The sequence below is a fragment of the Bombus vosnesenskii genome, unplaced genomic scaffold (genome assembly GCF_011952255.1).
Source record: "Bombus vosnesenskii isolate JDL3184/JDL3185 unplaced genomic scaffold, Bvos_JDL3184-5_v1.1 scf7180000013361, whole genome shotgun sequence".
Classification (NCBI taxonomy): Eukaryota; Metazoa; Arthropoda; class Insecta; order Hymenoptera; family Apidae; genus Bombus; species Bombus vosnesenskii.
The window spans coordinates 269,861-293,656 of NW_022882994.1; the positions used below are offsets into that span (position 1 = coordinate 269,861).

The window sequence follows — 23,796 nt, forward strand, 5'->3', positions numbered from 1 at the left end:
AGAGAATGGAGAATGTAAAATGCAGCGCGATGGATTTTTAATAGTTTTAGGAGAAGAAACGGAAAAGTAGAAGTTGCAACGCAGTTGCTTTTTACGTTTGATCAAAGTTCGACCAACCTCGCTGCGATCTTCGAACGTTTATATCCCGATCTTTGCTTTAATTTTACAAAACAGAGATTTGTAACGTTTTAAGAAGATATCTAACATAAAATTGAAGCAGAAGATCATGGAGGACAATACGAATTTATGTTTTGTGCGCGTTTTGTTCGAACTTGATACGTTTCTTAGCGTTAGAAAATTAGGATTGAATGAAAAATGGTCGAAAGAACGTAGCGGGGTTAGCTGAACTCGCGAAGGCTATTTCTCGCACTTTTCCATTGCACAGTCGATTACAATTCGTTCCTAGAATCTTGCACGCTTTAAGACCAGCGAGAACGCGTGCAATTAATCGTACAATTAAATCTTCTCTAGGTAACGCGGAATTTCGCGTTCTTTGCTACTTCTGCGTAACAAACGAACAATGGCCTCGTAAATCTCCGCTCTCGCGTGTCTGCCCACGTAAAAATCTGCTGGATGAAAACGAGAACAACGTTTGTAACAGCGTGCTTCGCATAGTTGTCGTGCAAGAATCGCGCTGTCGCATCTTTCCTCTCTTTACATTCCACCGATAAACCAATTAATACATCTAATTGAATGAAATATTAGTTTTTCGCTAGCTTCGACTTTCGTTTCCAATTCGAATCTGTTGGGTACTTACATTACTAAAAAACCGAATTCTAAATTCTACAAAAGATAACAGTTAATTCCGAGGAAAGAGGTGAAAAGTTGATAAATGGTGTTTTAACGTATCGATCGCAGAAGCTTCGTTTCGCTCTGCGACAAACAAACCTTAACGAACAAAGACGCGTTCCTTGTCACGGACGAAGAATCGTTTTCTTCATATTCTTATGTCGTTTTCATACTGCAACATCACCGTGGACCATCGATGAAAACGCAACAAGATCGATCGAGCGAGACGAAGTGGCTCGAGCTTCTGTTGTGTTCAGGGAGCATAAAACGATGAAGTAGTGCGGAAAATGATCGGCCGCCACTGGCTCCGAGGCAAATGAACGATTCGTAGCGCGATTGATCGTGCAAAAGGAAGCAAAGAGAATTGGTGAAAAACGGTAGCGATATTTTGTCTTTTTTCTAGATTGGAGAAGTAATAACAGTGAATTGGTGATCGTTGGCGCGCCGTAATGTTGGCAAATGAACGAGTTCCTTGACGAGGTCGGCCAGCAGATAATAGCAGTAATGAATTCACGCTTGAAACTGGCTGTATCGCTCTGTGAATACTATTTTACTTTCGATTCAGCTATTTTCCGCTGTCCTTGAATAATCGAACTCGCTTTGCTATTCGAGTGAGATTTATTACAGATTTGCAAAAAATAGTTCGTGTTTTTCTTCCCCCGTCCAAAAAAAAAAGAAAGAAGTTTCGTATTTATAAACCTGTTAGATTTTTTAATATGACTAGCATATATTACGTATATCATTGTTATTCCTCGGAATAACAAGAAATACGCTCTCGTGCATCCACCTGTAAGCAGTTACTTCCGGCGGAGGTAGCATCCAGCAGCCACGAAAACAGAAAAACCAGAGTGTCTCTCCATCTGGCAGAAGCTAATACGTGGGCACGTTTATGTCGACGAGACACGCGAGTCTCTGGAACAGCGAGGATTACTCCTCGCGATATCCTGTTTCCTCTACGATCGACCGACATACAGAAAGAAGGCCGTCCGAAGTGTAGTTTTTGTTGGTGAACCGAGAACTGTGTTTAGGTTTCGTCATTGATTGTTCGAATTTTCGAAACGTTTCTTTGCCGAGGAAATTGTATACGATTCGCGTAATTACATCGATAATGTAATTACTCTGACGCTTGGAAGGTTCGAGCGCTGCAAATTCTCTCATTCATCGACGCCCTCGACGTTGTTTTATATTCGGCAAAAAAAAGCTATACTCCACCTGAATCGAGGGATTCTATCGGAAGAATGGTGGCTGTTTTTCATAGAAAATCACGGTAGGAAATTTATTCACCCTTCGACCTCACACCAACGACCTCGAGCCGCGTAGAAATAGATTTATTTGTAGAATTAGTATGCATACCGCAGACAAGCTGGCGGCCGAAGCGAGAACGACAGGGACGTGTGAGCGAGCAATGGTGACATTAAATCGAGATACGTATCGGTAAAAAGGATCGCGGCATTCTTCTCACCGTTTCTCCTTTATAAATCTTATTAACACCAGCGATCGGCCCGCGTCGGATTATGGATCGAGGTTACAAGACAATCGAGGAAGTATTGAATGGAGAAAACGGTCGTCTCGTTGCTGGAGTTCCTTTTGGAATCGATACGCTTTTACGCGACTGATATTATTGCTCGTGCTTGGAAACTCGCGAGCGTAGGAACCGTAATCCCTTGCAGCCGTGAAACTGTTATCGAGAGAAAGTATTCCGAGCGTGAGATTTATCGCCATATTACAGGGAAACTATTTTACCTCCGTTTACCAATCGAGACTCGTTATTTATTTAAATACTGAGATATTCACTTTTATGTTCTTCCGAATCTATAAGGAAGTTTCCTTTCAATGTTTCTATTTCCCTGTTTTTCTATTTATTTCTTTGAGATAACTATCCGACGAATAAAAAAATTATGAAACTCTTTATCTACGAAGAAATCAGGGAAACGAAATTTCTTTTAGAGAAACAGAGAGATCGGAACGTTACCGTTACCGAAAGAAATAAATTGAAAATAACGTAGAAAAGACAATCTCATGTGATAATTAGATGTAAAAGAAAACAGGCGTGAATTTCTACGGATAATTCAATGAATAGGCACACCATTAGGTACATTAGAAAACGACATTCTTAATGGTTGTTAAATTCCAACCCGTGGAGACGCGTAATTGTAATCAATTAAGCTAAACGACGATAATGGGTTAATAAGGTGGATAATTTTCTCTTTGAATACTAAGGTGTTGCTCGGCTTTCTTAGAAACACACCTTTCCTGTCACTGTCACAGCTCGTTTAACTGCCCACGATTTTTCCAGTAACTCGAGGCATTCTCTGACATTCTAAAATTGCTACCTCAAACGCGATATTGAATCTGAGATTGTCCTCGTAAAAAAGTGCTTTACGATATTCTTGAACCGTGACATTTCCACGTCACGCTCAAGTTGAAGATTTAACGATTGTTTATGATAAGATGATCTTTTAGTAGTCTCTCGCTGTGCAATTTCAATGCAACAGCGAAGGATTATTGTTCTCTTGTTGTGTATACAACTATAGCGTTCCAACAGCTTACATAAATCGGACAACGATGGTTTCTTTATCGCAATGTGTTTTTTGCCATACCCAAATTATTCTTCCCAAATTTTTACGATGGGTTTAACACATTGTAATAATTTTATATAAAAGATATCCAAAGTCATTTGTCTTGAAAATCACAGCTTGGATGACAAAGTTTTGTTTCACGATACATGTTTTGCCGCTGTAGAATTTTATTTCCACATTTTCCTCGAAACTTAATTTATCTCACTTTTATGATCGAGCAAATTATTTTTGCATAAGAATCGCCTCCTATCTACAATGTAAAATACTTTGAGTCGCATCCGGTAAAGCTAAATACTTGACACATATTTTTTTCAAACTTAACAATGACCGTGGAAACAACCACTACAAACCGCTTCAAACCCTATCCAACATAAATCCAACACAGTCTTCGATCTAAACTCACGAAACGTTACATCCACGACATCACCATTTCCCAAACCACCTGCATCTCTATTCCACGATCCAAGACTAACATGATCGTCGGTCTGAATCGTTTCTGTCATCGCTTCTCGACATTACCGAACCACGTCAAGCCCTGTCAAACGTAAGCACGTTGCTTCATCGATCGAACGATGCCACGTGAATTCAACCACATAATAAATTCAATCTAATACGATATGCGATCTACACTCGCAAGACATCCTGTTCGTCCAAACATCCATCACTTTCGCTACTTTCAAGCCGCGCAAGACTCTTTCCAAATTCAGAAACACGCGTGATATGCAAAGACACAGTGAAGTGAAAGTCTGAGAGAAATATAAGATGAAAGGGCGACAAAAATGCGTGGAGAACCAGCCGCCAGGCAAACTGGACGTTCAGTTGAACGAGCGTGTATCCCGGGCGGAGGCGGCTTTATTGAAATGCACACGAGGGAGCAACAGGGTGGGTTCTCGGGTCGCGTGGACAACACTCCTACGGAATATTAAACGCGTCTGTGCGTGGCGCGTCCCTCTTTATCTCGTCACGGTGCGTTCCACCTACCTGCAATATTTACGCGTTGAGGTAGGTGCGCAGGAACGAGGATGCAACAGCACGATAATGCATTCTGACGATCGCGAGCCACGGATACTGGCCGGACGATGCCTTCCAGAGACTCCTTTCCATTCAATGTTTCTTCTTCGTTCTCTCGTACTCAAGAACGATCAACCGAGACGAATGACGCTCGCCAATAGATCGATCCGAGCTGAGAATAAATTTAGAGAGAATGAGAGAGGCATACGACTCGTCGAGGAAGGAAGGATTACGCGCTTTTTGCCGAGACTACTCGTTGCGCCTGCTTGTGATACAATTTGTCTTGCATAGTCGTCATTCGTCCATCGGCGTTCGATTATCTTTGCTGGATGAAGGAAATTGGATGAAAACGTTGCTCCCTCGGATGATGGAACAAAATTGTACATGCAAAGTATTTGTTTGCATCATTGTTGCAAAATATCGGATATGGGCTGTTGTGTAAAAAGACGAGGTGAATTATTATACGTGTCTGGTTTATTAAAGAGACGAGTGATAAAATTGTAATAGTCAGTGTATATTAAAATCACTTTAAATACAAGTACAGAGATAGTGTATACCGGTCGTTATCATCGCTCATTCAGTGCTACTGTTCAATTCTACGCTCGCTATTCAACTGTATGACTCGTTATAACTCGCTATAATGATCGCTATAGTGATTCGCTGTACTAGAGAGCACGTTCGTCTATTTGTATCGACAGGAGGTATTATAAAAAGTTCGAATGTAACTCCGGTTTACGATTACAAATAACCGCGACGAATATTTTGTCCGGAGTTCGTTTATCTTTGAACCTAGCAAACCAAAACTATGTTGACAGTCCAAGGCACAACAATATGAGTCATTCTCGATTCGAATCTTCCATTGACTCCTGTGCCGCTACAGACTTCTTTTAGAAACCACAATTACGATCGCTTTCTCGTTTTACTAATGTTAATAAATTTTCCTTGCGAAAGGAGTTCCTGCACGATTTTATTATCTTTCAACACGTTCACTGCTGGCCAATTTTACAACGCGCGTAATCATAGTGACGTAATTATCTGCAGTCTATTTACGATGCGACAAGTTGCAAATATTTCACTAACTCGAGTCAACCGCTTGATGTCGTATCGCCCATTAAAACTACAGCTTTCGTACCGAGAATCTTCCAACTTGCGAAACCGTCGACCAAAAGACGAAATGCGGTTCATCCAGGATATTCTGTTTGCCCATTCCCTACCGAGAAGTATCCACTCAGATGATCACGAATGAACTGATTACCCCGACTGTCGAGCATTATAATTCAAACGCGAAGCAACCCATCCATCGAATCTCGCGCATTCGCGCCCGATCCTCGCCGCGCCTGTGCAAACAGACGCCGAGGAAAATATTTGCACAGGATAACGCGGACCCCTCATTATCGGGATGGCTTGGTCCGCCGCGTTCGACCTGGTTTGGCCCCAGGTGCGCGAACAGCAGCGATCGAGAACGCGGCCAAGTTAGATAGAGGGACGAGGAAAGGATCGAAGTGGTGGAAACGAGAGGTGGGAAAGAAATGGAGGATAAGGGGAGTGTAAAGAAAAGAAAAAAGGAAGAGGGAGATTGATTCGACATGCATAAATTAGAGAGGATGAGCCTTTATTTCGTGCGCGAGGCTCACGGGTTCGGGATTGGGTTTGGAATTGGGATCCACGAGAGGAGTATAAATTGATGACTGTAGGCAAAAGGCAGGGGTTTATAATAATTAATCTTCGTGCGTGTATGTATATAAAGATGCCCCTCTCTGCTTCTCACCCTTCTCCAAGCTTCCTTCATCCTTCCTCTCGATCCCGCGTCTCTTCGTTCGTGTTCGAGGCATCTGCGTGCATCCGGCGTCGTGTATCTTTTTTTCATTATTTTCTTTTTTCATCTTTAGCGCTCTGAGGAATCTAAATGGAGCCGAGATTTGGATATCAACCGCTTGATCTGCCTGATCTTTCGTGAATTTTTCGTCGCTTATTACGATCCATGTTTTTTATTCGTATAAATAGATTCAAAATTCGGTTTCTTGGATGTTCAGTTTCTTGTATCGTTCCAATCGTTGATTCGTGTTGGAAACTTTTTTATGTTAGTTCGATCCATGCTATCTCGTCTTTAAATTCTCGACATTTAAATTCTTTTTCAATCCTCCGTTCTTTTTACATGTTTTTGATTCTGCGTCTTTCCTTTCGCATCTTGGCAACACAGCCGTACACATCCAGCGTCGTGTTCCGTGTTCCTTGAACGCCGATCTAAATATATCGAAAATTCTGTTCACTTCGTCCTCTTCGATATCAAGCAATTTTTATCCATCTACCCTTCATCCATGCTTGCGAAAAATTTTCTGGTTGATTAAATCGCGACCTAGCCGGAAAACCGAGCATCGTCCCCACCGGAAACGAAGTAATCTCGCTGACAAATATCCAGCTAGTTGGTCGAGCTTACGCGCGTGCAAACCTTCTAAGAGGCGATTAGATATCGCGACGCGACAAACGATAAATTATCGCTGCGTGCGTGTGTGGCAAGAAGGTGGCCTCGCGTCCTGGTGGCCATTGCCAGATTGAGGAATCATCAGCGAGTCTTAACGCATCGCGATTATAGTTAATTGATAAATTCGACGGACCAGCGGCGATTAATCGCCGCAAGACCGTCGCTCGTTTCTAACAGTTTATTGCACGGCGAATTCATCGGCAGGAGATCTTCCAGGAAATCCACGGAGAATCGCCTTGTCGAGACTTCTCGCGGATTAACCGCGCTTCTCGGCTACCGTCTAGGTACTCCATCAAACGTTTCTGAACGTACTGGAGACACGCGGAAATGTTCGAGCGAAAGGTATTCGCATGGATGTTGGAAAATGTAGACGCTTGCGATGTCGAGGAAAAGGTACTTTGACGTTGAACTATGCCGGACGAAGAAAACGATCGTGTGTGTTTGTAGGATTGTAATCGAGGTTCGAACCTTTCGCACGATAATTTACCAGCTAATGGCGTTAATGAATTAAGGTTAATGACAGGCTTCTGTTGTTGCATAGTTTTTATAATCGACGTCGGATAGCACGATCAGTCGTCTTCTATAGGAGCTCGTTTTATTACAAAACATTATTAATATTGGTAATTTGTACAATTCGTATTTTACTCGATCATCAAGCGGACCAATCTTCTCATAATAACACAACGAAGAAGTCTATCGAAAACTCTGACGATTCGAATATCTAACGAAAGATTACATGATTTATCGTTGATACGGATGAGCTATCGAACGTAACATTTACGTGGAAAGCCCATAAAACAAATTCAAACTTCATTTTATATTTCGTTTATCCGGAAGACTTACTTTCTATGTATAAATGTTCTATATTACAATCGTGCGAAATTTTTAGAAAGAAACGAACTTTTGAATTTACAGACGTCGAAGCCGCGGCGAGGAGGACACGAGCGGTGTAGACGAGAATTCTCAGCAACAGCAATCGGGCTACGTGGCCGGGCAGCGTGACACAGAGGAAGAGGAAGAGCTGGGGGCGGAAGAGGCGGCAGCGCAGGCGGCGCAGTCCCTGCAGAGCGGCGCCGAGGGCGCCGATCCAGAAGTACACAAGAGGGTTGCTGCCGTGCAGGTGCAGGTGCAGGGTATGGAGGGCGACTGGCGGACCTACTGCGAGCATCCGCTCTCGGTAGCGACCGCGGCGATGCTCAATCTCCAACAACAGCACCAAGTGTCGGCCGTTGCGAGCCACGGCGATGATCCAGCAGCTTCGTACGTCTACGAGTACTACAAAATCCCGGAGAAGAGCACCGCGGACGTCAAACTACCACCCACTCATGAACTCTGGTCCACGTGAGTCTGATTTCATTGCTCATAAATTTGGATTTAATTCTTTGTAACTGTAATTGTTTATAGCAACGAGAAAAGAGCGTAAGTGATTACTTAACATCTCGTGTGACACGTATACTGTCGGTGAAAAATTTGCAACCGCATTGCGTTTCCATGAAGAATATATAATAAGAATAAGGAAAATATGAATTTTCGCGACTCAGTATTCTATTTGCTTAGAAAATTTTGTAAAGAGAAATCTATTAAGATAAAGAAAGTTACTATATTGATATATTAATTTTGAATTAACAATACGAACAGCAGGAGATTTAATATAAGTACAGCTAGGAAAATTCAATTCTGTTTCGTTCTCATAATTGTATTTATAATCGAGGCGTTAAGAGATTAGCTTGAGATCTGGTGAACAGCAGTGCTACAAATAAATCATTCGATGCTAATATAATCGTGTACCGATGAAATACGATATCTCGCCAGTCACATAACGTTATAGAGGGTTAAATAGCTTTTGTCTGAGTGATAAACTGGCAGGGTGAGGAAAATACTTGTTGCCTCGCTGGCAATCTGAGCTCGAAAGATCTAATATCTCGATACGAGTAAGATGTATTGAATTGAATGCCTGATTAACGACGCTACGAACCAATCTACCCAACTTCATTTTCTGGAAATGTCTTAATTCCAGTACCGGAATATACGAATAACGTTCAATTTTTTTACAGATTACATCTTAATAAAGTCGATAAGATTAAAAGACACGTATACGTATATCGTTGTTTGTATAGAAATAAATTTTTAGATTCCAAGAATCGATTCTCATTGCGAGAAATCTTCATCGTTGCGAAATTAAAGATTCAAAGAAGGATTTAAATATTTCCTACGTAAACTTCTCGCTCGCGTCATTCTTCTGAACTGACTGATTTTATAATGAAAAACATGCATTATAACTTTAAATAACCAAGTTCTCAACCGTCTCCTACATATTCACAATCTACAGTAGATCATTCGAGCCACACCCAGCCTGTCGAAGAACAAAAATTTCCAAGGCTCCGATCGAATAATTAATTTTTCAAGAACACGAATCTTAAGTCCGCGAACCAAAGAAACCTATTTCTCTGTTTGCAGCCGCGCCTTTACAATCTCTTATAATTGTACCGAAAACGCCAGCTGCTCGCACTGTTCATTGCAAAAAGCAATTACCGAACGTAAGATTCTCTCCCTTTTTCAAATGAGAAAAAATACCGAAACGCATTCGCTCCGGGACAGCAGCGGCCATTGGAACTATACATTATCGCGCGATTGCATTGCTAATGCGGAATGACGTGTTGTGCCTCGCCGTTGAACCCATGGCATATTAGTATCTGCGTCTTAAGCCGTGCACAAAGATAAAAATCACCGCTTTCCACAGTTATCCCGCAACGCCTTCCCCGTGATTCACGTGCGTGGAAACATTGCATACAGGGTGTCTATCGATAACTGCGAAAGTTCGATCAATGCGAATTCAAATAATCGAAGCTTCGTATAATTGAAAAAATCCTGCTTCGTTGTTTCCACACGTGGAATATCGCGATTAGATAGCAGATCTTTATGCCGTCTTATATTTTCTACGAATACAATTACAGAAATAAAACTGAAAGTGATATTTGTTTTATCTAGTGACAACCATAACTGATATTCTACTTTGAATATCGTAGATATCTACGTATTATCTATGTGCATTTGTTCATTTTTGCACATTTATATCTCACGCAAGTTTATGAATACCTACAGGACAATGACGATATACATACATATTCTACGTTAAAAGTACAGCGCTTGTTATAATATTTAGTAGATAAAGCAACTTTCTACCTACGTTCCATTCTTTTCGATTACATTTATATAAATACGAACTTACATAATATCCGCAGCCCGATTTATCAGATTCTGTACGGAAAGCAACAGGAAAGATCTTCTTCGCGTACTGCTAATTATATGACAGCGTAGTATAATAATGGATATCTGAGTGGTTATTGATAGACACCCTGTATATGCGCGCGATTGCCAGCAATTGAATAACGTATTATAGAAATCTCCATAGCATCGTCATCTTCTGCCTTCTACCTCGTGTTTCTTTCAACTACGGTCGCATATAGGAAAGAAAAGACGTCGCCGGTGGTCGAGTAAACTTTGACGAATCTATTTTTTGCTTTGCTTAAGACGCGTTTTTGTGAATTATTCCGCGACCTCTTCGTCGCGATGCTTTTTACCGAGCGCCAGATGACCGACGTTGATCGAAATGTCTCTTGAGAATGGATGTCCGTGTGCCCCAGCGATTAAATCGACGAACTCGATTTTTGCCGCGCTGCTTTTTCCCAGCGTCGTTTGTCATCATTTTTGGAGTTCTCTTACCGGGAGAGTACCGCGATGTAAAGTCTGTTTTATATATATTTCGGATGGACACTGCGATTCGCCTTGCGAAGATGATCGTAAAATCATTCGCTTGATTATTGGTATCGTCCGTTTTCGAAAAACTATATAACTCCTGTTGTAGTACTTTTGTACTTTTATAGCGACATTGAATTGTTTACCGTGTTTGGGGAATATCGGCATAGATAATTTTATTCCGTGCTACGTATCGTCACAGACCATGCGAGTTTTGAATAAAATATCGCATCGTAACATAAATCTATTCTGTTCTTATATCTGTTGCAACATACATACGAAGAACACATCATACGTAGAAACTGGATGACTTTACGTTACAACCTAATGATTTCTTGCGTTCTGTCATCATACACTTGATTAATTATTAGCGGTTCGAGTAAAGATATTCCTAACAGTCGTAAGAGGAAAATCTACGTTATTGTCTACGAGGTACATGAATCATTTATTCTGTATATTATAATTGGAAAATAATGTTGATATTTATTAACCACGCGTATTATAAGGAGAACTAAGTTATACTGAATATTTTATCGTAAACATATCTCATTGAAATTTATAACACGTTAAAAATTAATAAGAGTCCCGTAACACACGAGCAACCTAACAACCAATGCGTTATATAGAAATTGGTTAATGCGCTTGCTAACACCTCTTTAATACAAATCTTTCGTAAAAATTTGAATATTCTTAGACATTCAGCATATGTAAAAAAAAAAAGAAAAAGCAAAGAAAAGAAAGTATCAGTGAAAGCATAAACGTTGTTCGGACAAAGCAACACGTTGGTAGAGCGTGTAAAGCGCGGGTCAAAGGGTTGGTGGTTCCGTAAACGCGTGCGTGACGACTAGTTGCATCGGAAGAGAACTCGATTAGCGTAGATCGCCAGATAGCCGGCGTGTAAACGTCGTTGAAAACACTTTCAACGCGGCACGACGCTTTATTAACATCCACGTTTCCCCGTATCTCGATTAATAGTCTCGCGTGCATAATTGAATGCTTGCGGGTAGCATAATTTATCGCGACCACGGACTATGTGGAACAATCGTACACGCTTCGGACACGCTCGAGAATTCTCTTCGTGAAAATGTAAATTCGTCATGAATCAAGAAGGAACCTTCTTTTCCTTCTTCTTCTACTTCTTCTTCTTCTTTTCACTGGTTCAGGGGATTTCGTTATTTTTTATCTTTATTCCTTCATTCTTTCCTTGCTCCCTCTTCGATGTTGAGAATCGAGATTAATGACAGACGACGATGTGCCTGTCGACGTGCCGCCAGATAGATTTTCTCCATAAGAGAAATAGATTTATTGTGAAGGTTTATTGCGCTATTACGCGAAATTTATTGCGCCTGGACACGATATTCGTCGGTGTGCTTGAAAACTGAAAGCTTGCAGGAAGTTAGACGCTAGGCAGTTTCTCCTGGTTCTTTAGTGCTAATACTACTCGATGGTGCTTAAAAAATATTCTTTCGAAGAGTGAAATTTACGAAGCTGATCATATATTTTTGCGATATTACAGATAAATTTAATCACGACGTCCTTGTTCTGTTTTCGATTCTTGTATCCATTATAGAAATCGATGGAATTTACGCGGAAATTTTTCTGCGTGTTTTTGTGCGGAATCAAATTTGCAAAACTGATATTCGATCTTCGCGGAATTAAATTTACGAAGCTGTTCGTGTATCTTTCTTCTTTGGGATAATTATTCTTTTTTTTTCAATTCTCGGTAACGATTAAAATTAATGTTTGCATAGCGACGTTCGTTTCTAGAGGTTTTCGCGCGGCACTAAATTTACAAAGTCGATTTTGTATTTATGTGGAGTTAAATTTAGCTACTATAGCCATAACAAATAAAATAAAGCTAAACGTATGTCTTTGTTTCACGAAATCATTGTTCCTCTTCTTCGATTCTTATTAATGGTAGAAATCACCTTTTGGAGATCTCCGCGATATCACCGAGACACATAAAGAACAAGGAGTCTAAGAAAAAAAGAAATTCTGCATAAAAGACCAATTTCGTTGCCAGGTAAAAAGAGGAACTGTCAGGTCGAACGTTAAATTTATCAAGCCTAATCGATCAATAAATTTCATTTATGTTCCTATCTCTCATGTAAATATAGTTACGCCGATGAACAGCTAAAGTAACACGCCTTGCCTAATTCATTACAGAAAACATTCCTGACTTCAATGTACCGTTTACTTCACGGATTCGAAGAATATTTACAATTTCCAACACTTGAAACATCTTCGTTAACTACTGCCTCTGCTTCTTCACGATAGAAAAATACACCAACCAAGTCAAACAACGATCAGAATTACGAGACACAAACTCGCACAAACGTTAAGAGATTCGTCAAAATCAGTCCGTAAAACCTCGTAATCCAGAGCAGAAAACAAATTGCAGAAGCGATGAAATGAATAATCAACGGGTGCGCGATAAAGAGAGAAGAAGGAAAAGTTGAGCAATCGCTAGAGAATCGATAACGCGTTTTTCACTGTCCGCTGGTAATTACATTCGGCCGGAGAGTGGAGTTTGGCGAACAGTGGCAAACAGTGGAAGATCGGCACGAGGCGTCGCTCGAGCAGAACGATCTTCTTGCATCGATCACGCTGCCGAACTGCATCGCACGCTCCCGAATCAAACGTAACCGCACTCTGTTTAATCACAGTTTAAAATCGCGGATTCACCCGGTGGAACGCCACGAAATCGACCTCCGTGACGACCCAGCCACTCGCCATAAATCTCCAAGCGTTCTCCCCGACACAAAAGCCAACAAACAACCGCTGTACTGTTTACAGTATACCATACTTGACGATGGAATCTTAAAATCTTTTCAGTTTCTTTAAAGTCCTGGTTGGCTTTGAAAATCTTCAGAGCTCTTGTAGGTTCTGAAAGCTCGACAAGTATTGAATATATTACGAGCGCAGGCAATATCTTCCATGTAAAATATTAACGAAAGTCTATAAATTTTAGTCGGTTAGCGTAATTCACCTGCGTTATTCGCTTTGCAGGTTGTAGTAAACCTCGTTATCGACTTGAACAAGACGTAGAAAATGAAGCAAATGGACCGCGAAACTCCGCCTGTACACGTAAACAAATCGCCAATTCGAATTTTATAATCGATACACCGCTATATCAAAGGGTAAATCAACGAACCTTGGCAAGAAGAGTTCGCAGCCTATATTTATATCGACGCCTTCCAACGAGGCCTTCCGGTCCATTTGCTCGGTTTGCAAACTCTCATGCTGTTCTCTCGTCCCGTGAGAGAGCGTCTGGTTGGATTCGTGACACGGGGCTCCCTCCTCTCTTTATTTTGGGTCTGACTGGTAGCAGCCAGCCGATCGAGAGCGCCCCTATCCCCGTGGAATCGAGAAACGGCTAAGAGTAAACCCCTCTCTCCTTCCTTTTCCTTCGTTCGTCTCGGTGTATATATATGTATATACATACCCTTGCCAAGTTTTGATTTATATCGGCCGCTTAGCATATTTTGTAATTTACTGTTGAGAATCCTTAACGTACGGATCGAACAAGGAGGGGAGCGCTGGCCAAGGGCGACGAATGCAACGAGACGAGACGCGAGCAAAGAGAAACGAGAGCAAAGAGACGAGAGAAGGCTACAGTGGCATCGAGATCAGAGCAGAGAGTCGTTCCGTGTTACCACCCCGTGGGGAGATGCCGCCCTAATCTTCCCTCGCATCTTCGCCAGGTTCTCCTCTCTTCGTCTGTTCGGCTGGCCGCGTCCTCGTCCCACCGATTCTATCTGCTCCGCTATCTCCACGACCAGCCTCCATCGCGTCGTTTCTATCTCTTTCGCCCGATGGCTCCCGCGGGGACCGCGTCCCGATACCATCTCGACAATTTGTACGCCGGTGGATCGTTAAAACTGCACGGGAAAGGGAGGACGCGCGAGAGCCACGGTAACGGCGGCCTAATCCAATTTCATTGTGTCGCGAGTTTGTCGAGGGACTTCTTCTTCATGGGAGACGCTACCAGAATCGTTTCCTCTTCGATGAGCTTCGTAATACCGCGTCGGTTTCGGTTTGAAGTAGTTTTTTTCTGTGATTCTTCTTCTGAGAGATGGCACGGGGTTGCAATACACTGACGTTTGAACGATCGTCTGGTTGTTGGTTTTAGCGATGGAATTATTGTTACCGATTCGGAACTTGTCACTTTGCAATTTAACTAAACAAAGTAGCTTGTAAATTTACGACGGCTACAGATAGTATTTGGACACCGTCGTATTTATCACGGCAGTTACGTTCTGAATAATCGAGTCTGATCGTATGCATGTTAAGTTTCGTTGCTCTCGAGCGATTACAAAAATTGAATACCACGAAAATAAAAGAAAAACGTTTCGACGTGTGCAAATTCTATTTCGTAGCCACTGTACTTTGCGCGTGCACTTTGCTCGTGAGTAGCTACGATTAAAACGGTACGATGAAAATAAATAGATATAGGTAACTATGACTATGAACGTGACACAAATCACAGACGATTAAAATACGAAGAATTGAACAATTGTACGAGAATAAATTTCGATATAAAATTCTGCGATACCTTCTCACGAGATTGGTGCGAGATTCCTCTGCGAGATTCTCACACTTCGAAAAGCTCGAGAAACGGCGTTTTTTCGCCACGACTAAGAACATCAGAGAAGTTCCGTGTTAAAAAGCCTCGCTGAATCGCGGAGGAACTCGAACAAGAAATTCGAAGAAAAACGAAAGATCGTTATAAGAAACTCAATTAATCGCAATCGACAACAACTTTCTCCCGGCAAATCGATGAAAATTCCGGCGACAGCCGGATGATTTGTCTTACGGTAGCGAAAGAATCCTGTCCAGACGTTTTTCTCCGTGTGTCTTCGCGATGATGTACGATTTTAACGGTGTGGCATTTGTACTCGCGAACGAAATACCTCTGCTTGAAGGCTTTGACAACGGTATATGCTTAACCCAGACCTTGCGCTCGTGGTTCGAGCGTATATCCTGACTATTAGCGAGCGATACCTAACCCCCGAGAAAATCATCCTCCAGTATCATTTCCTCCAATAACCATGGATAAGTCTAATAGCTTGTACGATGGTCTCTTTGGTGTAGAACATCTTAAAATTTAAATTATCTGCCTTTAATCTACGAAGTGCAAAATCATGGAAGAAGAAATACTATTTTGCTTGCGGTCGTTCGAAGTTCTTTTGCGAGGCTTCTAAGGTTGTTTAGAGAGATTGAATTTTGAAATTTGTGTTACGGCGAGCCTGAGAACGATAGGAGGAAGGTGTTGAGTTATTTCATTTGTACGCAATAATTCTCTCTTTATTAGCGATCGGAGTTCGATTTCGCCATCTTTCTACTGGTTGTATCGATTTAATCTTTGAATAACGACTTCAGCTATTGACGCGCACGGTGTGTCGATTTCAATCGTCTTACTTATCCTTCGATTCTAATTGACACTATCGCGCTTCGAAATTTGCGAGTTTCCGTAAAAAGATTCAAGAAGAGGAGCGTAACGATGACTAGCGTAATCGACCAAATATTATTATCAAAAATAAAGATCTTACAACGCTCGCGCGATTTCAAAGACTTCTTCTCAGCATTTCAAAATTCTTTCTCCAAAATTGAACTGCAACGAGTTTCCTATTTTTACATTCGCGTCAATATTAGATTCCAGCGACACGGAATCTTATCCGTTTGCTTTCCCCGCCGCCTGTGCCGCAACTTTTCTTCTTCCCCAAGAGTTTCTTAATCCCCGGCTTTAACGTCAACCGAACGAAAGGAGAGTTACGTTCATAAATGACCATAATTACGCTCGGTCCTCGCGGATCTTCTCTCGGCGATATCTTCGAGAAAACCACGATAAATTCACGCATTCTATGGGCCTCCTTAGGCCTGTGCAAAGTTTGTAAAGCATCCCGTGACGGTGCTAACGACAGTCGAGAGTTCTGTATATACTTGCGCAATCCCTAAGACGCGGCTTTAAAGTACATTTGAATCCAGTGAACGTATGGATTTTGTATTAATCGAACATTTCCCTAAGTTCGAACCAAGGATACATGCCACGATACTCAAGAATAAATCTATGGAAATTACGTCGGAAATTATCACTGTCCCGATCTATGATTCTGTAAATTTCTCAAGGAAGTTTTCTGAAAGATCGCGAACACGTGAAACGGTCGATCTCGATGCAGGTTCGTAGCTTAAAAGATTTCTTTTTCTTGTCATTTTGTTTTCTTTTTCTTTTGTTTTCTTTGGTACGAGTTAGGTGCGATAGAAGAATGACGAAATTTACGCTAGAGACAAGACTCGATTTCAGTGAAACAATAAATTTTCCAGGTTGATACGACGACGATCGAGACTAGGAATTGGCGTGGCTGAAATGTGAAAGTCAGCCACGGTACATTTTCGTACGAGCAGCGTGATAACACTGCGGAATTTACGACGTTAAAGACATCGACGCAGCTGCACAACGCGAGCCGTAGTATTTTATACACGAGTCTCTGCGAGTTTTATTTTCGTCGCGCTGATCTCTTGCGCGAGGAATGTTCTTCTATTAAACTTTAGAATCGAGTAAAAAAAGAAGGCAGGAAAATGTGAGAAAGTAGATGGGAGATTCATCGCTGTTTATTTCATCCGGCCGGTTATTTCAATTTAGAGGAAGGATATAACTTGGACACGGCTTTATTGTTTCTGAATGGTTGGAAGTTGAATGTCGATTTAACAGCAAAGAACGAATTTCATTGAGAAGAATTAATTTATTTGCTATTTAACGTTTTCTTTCGCTCCTCTGGCAGCACATTAGCGTTCAAAGAATTCACGATTGTAATAAATTAGCATTATATTTGTAACATATTTACAATTCTAATAATGTGATTTAATATATTTAATATTAAAGAATGCTATTTTTCCATTTATGTCCTCGCAATTTGAAGTTTCACAAAAATATAGATTTGCATAGAAGTGCCTAGTCTGACTGTTAATGACAACCGTGATCATTCGAGTGTCGAGAAAATCCTCTATGAAGATGGAAATATGGTGACACTAAGCTGGTTACGGGAGAAAATAGAAAGAAGGAAGAAAATAAGAAAAAGGGGAAAATAGAAACGGAGAGGAATAGAAACAGAAGACAAGCGTAAAGAAGAGTACAATTATTGCGAAATAAAGTAGAAGTAAAAGAAAGATAGATAGACAAGGGATGGTGGAAAGAACGAAGTAGTTAACGAATGAACGAAAGAAATGTGATAAAGAGAATGTTTATATAAAGATAAAGTATTTAAAGACAAAGAGAAGAGGTAACCAAAGAAACGATATATTTTTATATTATTCTAGTTATCTGTCAGTTAACACTAGAATTACCATACCAGTAAAATTGACTGGTTTTACAATTTTATTTTAAAATTCTTACTTTATGTTATATTTTCTCTCCGCAATGATGTAATGACTTTCGCAACGATAACTAAAAGAACAATATAATGAATTCTATTTTGTTTTTTTATGTATTCAAACTGAAAATAATTTTGCATCAAGGCTACTTATACCAATTACAGATAAAATGACTGGTACTTGTCAAAGTGCAAAAGGGTCCCACAATCTGTTTATCGAATCCCAATTAACCAGTTTCCTCGTTTTGTATAATTTCTCACTCGTTTTTTAAATTTTTTCTACGTATCATTCGATATGACAATATCAGTTATCAGGAAAATTCCGGATCGATCGCTAGATCGCTAGATGCTAACACTAGAAATACCACACCAGTCGAAATGACTGGTTTTACAATTTTATAAATGTGTCAACCTTCGTTTAGGGACGATGATCTCAGATGGATTAATAATACTAAAAATGTACTACATAACATGGAATTCCTTCTCTAAGAAAGTAATAAATCAATAAATATAAAAATATTCCATTATATATATTTTTAAAGACCAATCATTTTGACTGGCTTTGCTAGAAATAGCTTCGTGGTTCTAGCATCAAACTTTACTTTTGTTTTATGTTTATAAACCACGTGAAGCCAAGTCCAATTTCCAAATCACAGACTGAAATAAATACAATGGAATACGAAAAAAATACAACCACGAAACACGTACTTTTACGAGATATGATAGAGACATAATACATCTATATCTATTCTTATGGAAAGTAAAAGTGTCGAATAATTGGATAGATACACGAACGTCTATCTTCATCTGGCGCGGTATCGTGCGAGGATACGCGCAGACGGAGGCACGAAACGCGTTGCCCTTAACGACGCAAAATTATTATTATCCCTGACGCGGGACGGTGCCATTAAGCGGCGGGAAAGATTTTGCCAGACGACAAAAGCTCGGCTCGCGATCCCAGTGAGCTTCTCGCGAGATAATGTCGAGTAGGGAGGGCTGTTACGCTCGAATCGGGTCACTTATGGCGCGCCACGGGGTTGCAACGTCGGCGTACGGTTTCACAGCAAGCCGCCGCCGTAAAGACGGTCCAGGAACATCACCGTTTTAATCTAAACGCCCCTAGCCGTGAGTGACAACCGGGATACGCGACACTCGAACGACGAAGCTAAGGAAACCAGCAAATACTTCCTTACATTCGTCGACGATCGAAATTTCCCAAGATTATTCGCTCGTCCCTCAAATAACGCAGTTCCCCTAGTCATCGAGCATCCAATACTTCAGCAAACAAACTGCTTATTCCTGTATATTTATTTACTATAAGATGGTAGCATAAATAACTGCGAATTCTAAGGTAAATTTTGAAAAATAATAAATTTTGGTAGAGTTAAGTTTCGAGTGATTCATCCAGTGATGTTGAGTGGAGATTCGAAGAGGAAGGTTGAACTCAATTTTGTGAGGATCGAAGGGTAGAATTTCAGCTTAATCGGGTTATTATAGGAAAATAGCGTAACCGACGGAGTTATTCGTCCCATAAATAACATGATTCTTCTAATCTTCTGTTCGAATTCGCCCTAAGTCGAACTAGGATTTTACTTTAGCGACAAACAATTAATTTATCGAAACTTTTATTCGATTTGCCTGGCAACGTTCACCCAAGATTGATCTGACGTAACTGATCGTACAACACGAAATGCACCGTGAAGAGTTTCTTTCAGTTACGTTACGCAATTAACGATGGAAAGTTCATATTTCCAAGGATTAGCGTCTGAAGTATCGGCGTCGATATTGTTGCTCGCGTTCGGCGACACTACTTAATCGTTTCCCGCAATCCGGCCGGGTGTCGTTGAGTTTTTGTCGGTTCTTTCTCCTCGACACGCGATAGCGTATCATTACATCTCCGACTTACATAGTAACAAGGGATGCATTACGCGTTGTGAAATGGAATTCGAACCGATCGCTCACTCGCTCGCGGTGGATTTCATTTCGCTGTGCTTGCGTTTCCTGTCATTGGCGATAATAACGTTGTATCCGTTCGAATTGATCAATCCTCCATCACTTTCCAGAACCTGTTCCCACTCTTTCGTTTCTCTTTTTCCTTCTATTTTCTTGCTCTTCAAATTCAACAATCGAACAGAGCGAGGATAGCATGACTGATAGAAATTTCATTTCTCCTTCTATCGTTCGATGCAAACGCGATACTCGTGCAAGTTTCTTGCCCGAGAATCAGAAAATTGCAGTTATTCCGAGTTATCGTCGAGTATATTTACCTGGTAATTTATGAATTAAAATCGAAGCGATAACGTTTCATTAAAGAACTTCTTGAAAAGCATTTTCATTAAACGATATTATTTTTATTAATTCGTTCGCGTATTCCGCTGTTCCTTAAACTTCGAAAGAAAATGTCGTTCGTTTAAACGCGGAATTAAAAATCACGATGTTAACTTAATGTTTGAATAAAAAATGTAACGGCGCGATTATTATCGTGTACAATGCCGTACAAATAAATTTAAGGAGATAAAAAGATCCACGAATTTACTAAATATGTAGAATCCATCCCCTCTAAGTTCCTTTATTGCCTACTTAGAAATATTTCGCCATTTAACCAGCCTTTAAAATGTGCATCACGAGCGCGTTAAAACGAGACCTGTTTTATTATCCCGCGACCGTGTGAAAAAAGTCGAAGCACAGCCGCGTTATAAAAAGTCATTAAAAGGTCGACTTTTGACAAAGACGGGCGGCAGGCATTCGCAATGACCGACCGCGGTGTCGCTTTTTATTACACTGGCCGGTTATCATTGCCCGAGGATCTTGTAGAAAACGAATCCTTTCGTACACGATTCTTGCGTAGCTTCTATTTTCAGTAGCGCATGAATCATCCACCGGCGAAGGTGGTTATTACACTTGGCCATGCGTCATCTTCGAAAGTGGTCCACGGTTTTCGTGACTGTGGAACTTTCTTAAATCATTACCGATTCAGCGACGACAGGTCACCGAGAAGCGGAACAGGCAATTAGCTTTGTTAACTCGAAAGTCACAAATGAGGTGTAATGAAATGTTTTAGAGATTCAAAATGAAACGGAGTGGAACTTGAGTGAATTTTTAAGTGCTGATTAAATGTAAGAAACGGTCTGGAATTTTGCTCTTCCGGTATAAGTAGAATATATACGCACGTCGTATTGGCTTGTGCTTATCGTTGGAGGATTACAGAAATTCTGAAAGAGCGATAAGAAGCGAAAGGCTGATACGAAGGTCGAGGATGAGTATGAAATCAAGGCTTTAAGGAAACAAACGAAACTGTGATGTACAGGGAAGATTTGATGCATGTAACAAGATGCATAAATCTGATTTAAGAAGCAAAAAGAGCTAAAACTTCCAGCCTGAATGAGTTGAAGATTCCCGCGAAAAGAAAATGCGAGAGTATTAAACTGAGGATCGTTACAAAGAAGAATACTAAAGTATATAGCAAAGATCTAGAAAACATAATCACAAAATAAACATATAAACTTGGACTGCCTACAAAGAATTTGAATTGGCTATGAAATTGGTAACAACTTAAAAAGCGCAATGAAAAAGAACAGAAAAATACGAACTTAGGCGCACCGGAAGGAAGAATGCTAAAAAAGTTAACAACCTTAAAAAACGATGAAAAGCAACGCAAAAATGCAAACTTGAACTGACCACGAGAAAGAACGCTGGAAAAATTATTAATGATCTAAAAAGCGCGATGAAAAAGAACGCAAAAATACTCAGACTCGGACTCGCCACAAGGTAGAATGGTAAAAAAACCTAAAGAACCCAATGGAAAAGAACAACAGAAGGATCAGCTTAGGATCACCGCAAAGAATACTAAAGAAACGTAGTAAAAACCTAGGAAACATGGAACTCTCAGGAGTACGAAGTTATCCCTTCCAAGGATCCTCACGAAAGACGTGTAGCGCGGTCTTAACTCCTTATTACGCGTCTCGTTGTCCGTTTTATCGTTACGCGGAGATCTGTCGACTACGAGGAACCTGGCGTGCCTACTACAAGGATGGCCTCTGACCCACTTGACGAGGGCCTCGTGTCACGTCGTAAAACGAAACGGGCCCGGAGAACGAGAATCGGCCGCGGGACGAGTGGCATGGCCCGTTTTCGCTGTCTACCGGTGCTTTATGCCCGACACGTAACGCGAGCGCGTTCCCCTTTATTTGAATTTATGATCACAAAACGCCGTAAACGTTTCCTCCTTCTTTTCTTGCCCGACCGGCGTACACACCCGCGCTCGCTTTTACCTTCTTGCGAGCGCGCTTCGTTCGTCGCGCGATTCATCGCGTTTTCCTTCCTATACAGACGCCAACGTCGCCGCTTTTGAACGCTAGAAACCGGACTAGGTTGGGTTTTATGGGTCCTAGAGGAATTGCATCGGCCACGGCGTAACCGCGGAAGGAGGTAGATAAAGAAGACCTCGCCGACGAGAAAGGCTGTTACGATAAGACGTGAGATCTAAGAGATAAGGGGTTCCGTTGAACCGAAAGCTCGATCGAGGTGAACGTTCTTGCTCCTGGAAGAATAGGATAAACAAGCTGATGAAATAGAATCGGTTTGGTTGCTTGATATTTCTTTTCGTAATCGTCTTTGTAATCGGTCAATTAGAATTACTGAATTTGATTTTTTCATACATAGTTTGGTAAGGAAATATAGGTTTCAGGAACTTACTTGATGTTGCCATCGTCGATATCTTTACCTTGCAATGTTGTAAAGTCTGAAGAAACATATGTGTTTGTAGAATTATCATATAAAATAGTAAATCTCAGAAATTCCATGTATTAATTGTGTTATTTTCTTGCGATAAGTTCATTAACTTATGGAAGCAAGCTATCTGTTTGTCGGGAACTGGCTTCTGAGAGGCTTATGTGCAAATTAGTTGTACAGCAACGTTTCTTTTCTGCAAACAAGTTTAGATGTTCCTATTCCTCGAAATAAAAAGTCGAGTTATATCCACGCCATGCAATTGAATAATGTTATTATTTTCTACAATTCAGAGCCGGAGTTTTAAGTGGACAAAAGCAGCGTTATTTCTTTCGTTATATAGTCATTAATTCTTCCTTGTAAAACAAGAGCCGCAAACCTACAGAATAATTCCGGTTCTCAGGCTCATTTTCGAGGTTTAACACGTCTTCCTGTTTCGCAACGGAAAGTCCGGTTTCTCGCGGCTGGGGTCGAATCGCGAGACAGCTACCCCTGCGAAAACTCGACCGTATCGTGCTGTACGGCTCTACGAGATCGCGACAACCTCGACGATGTGTCAAGTGCGCTTTTGACCTCACGATCCCTGAGTCCGATTCCCCGAGTTCCTAGATCGAAACAAGTTTTCGCAGTCGTTCGACTGATCTCCGCGGACAAGCAGCTAAAAATATGGATTCTTGTTTCGCAACCCTGGTGTTAATATACTATAACATTTAACATTCGACATTTGTAATAAATAGACTCCGAATATTTATTGAAATTTATATTTTTATAAATGTAATTAGAGAAATGAAACTTAGATGAGAAGTTTCACCAGTTAGATATCACGACAAGTATCGTTATCGTATATTTTGAACATTTTATATATTTTTGCATATTACACACATTTGCACTTTCAAATATCCCAAAATTGCATAAAAATCCCCGCCCTAGTCATAAGAATATTTGCGCTTAATTTTATTTATTATCCAAATTATCCTATCTTTCTTCTTTTTTTTTTTTTCGTTTTCGTTTTAGGGAAGTGAATTATGGTAGGTTAAGTAATTTGATTCGTCGTTCGATCGTTACCATCCCCACAAAGTTC

General features: G+C 40.8%; 1 protein-coding gene across 4 annotated transcripts in view; it reads left to right on the forward strand.

Annotated features, from left to right (window-relative positions):
* The window catches only part of LOC117237173 (protein grainyhead), a 161,760-nt gene that overhangs the window by 103,598 nt on the left and 34,366 nt on the right, over nt 1-23,796 (forward strand). For all 4 annotated transcript variants that reach the window (XM_033500891.1, XM_033500892.1, XM_033500894.1 and 1 more), the window contains exon 4: nt 7,777-8,202. In XM_033500891.1, coding sequence (XP_033356782.1) covers nt 7,777-8,202 — 426 coding nt within the window. The remainder of the gene's footprint in view (nt 1-7,776; nt 8,203-23,796) is intronic.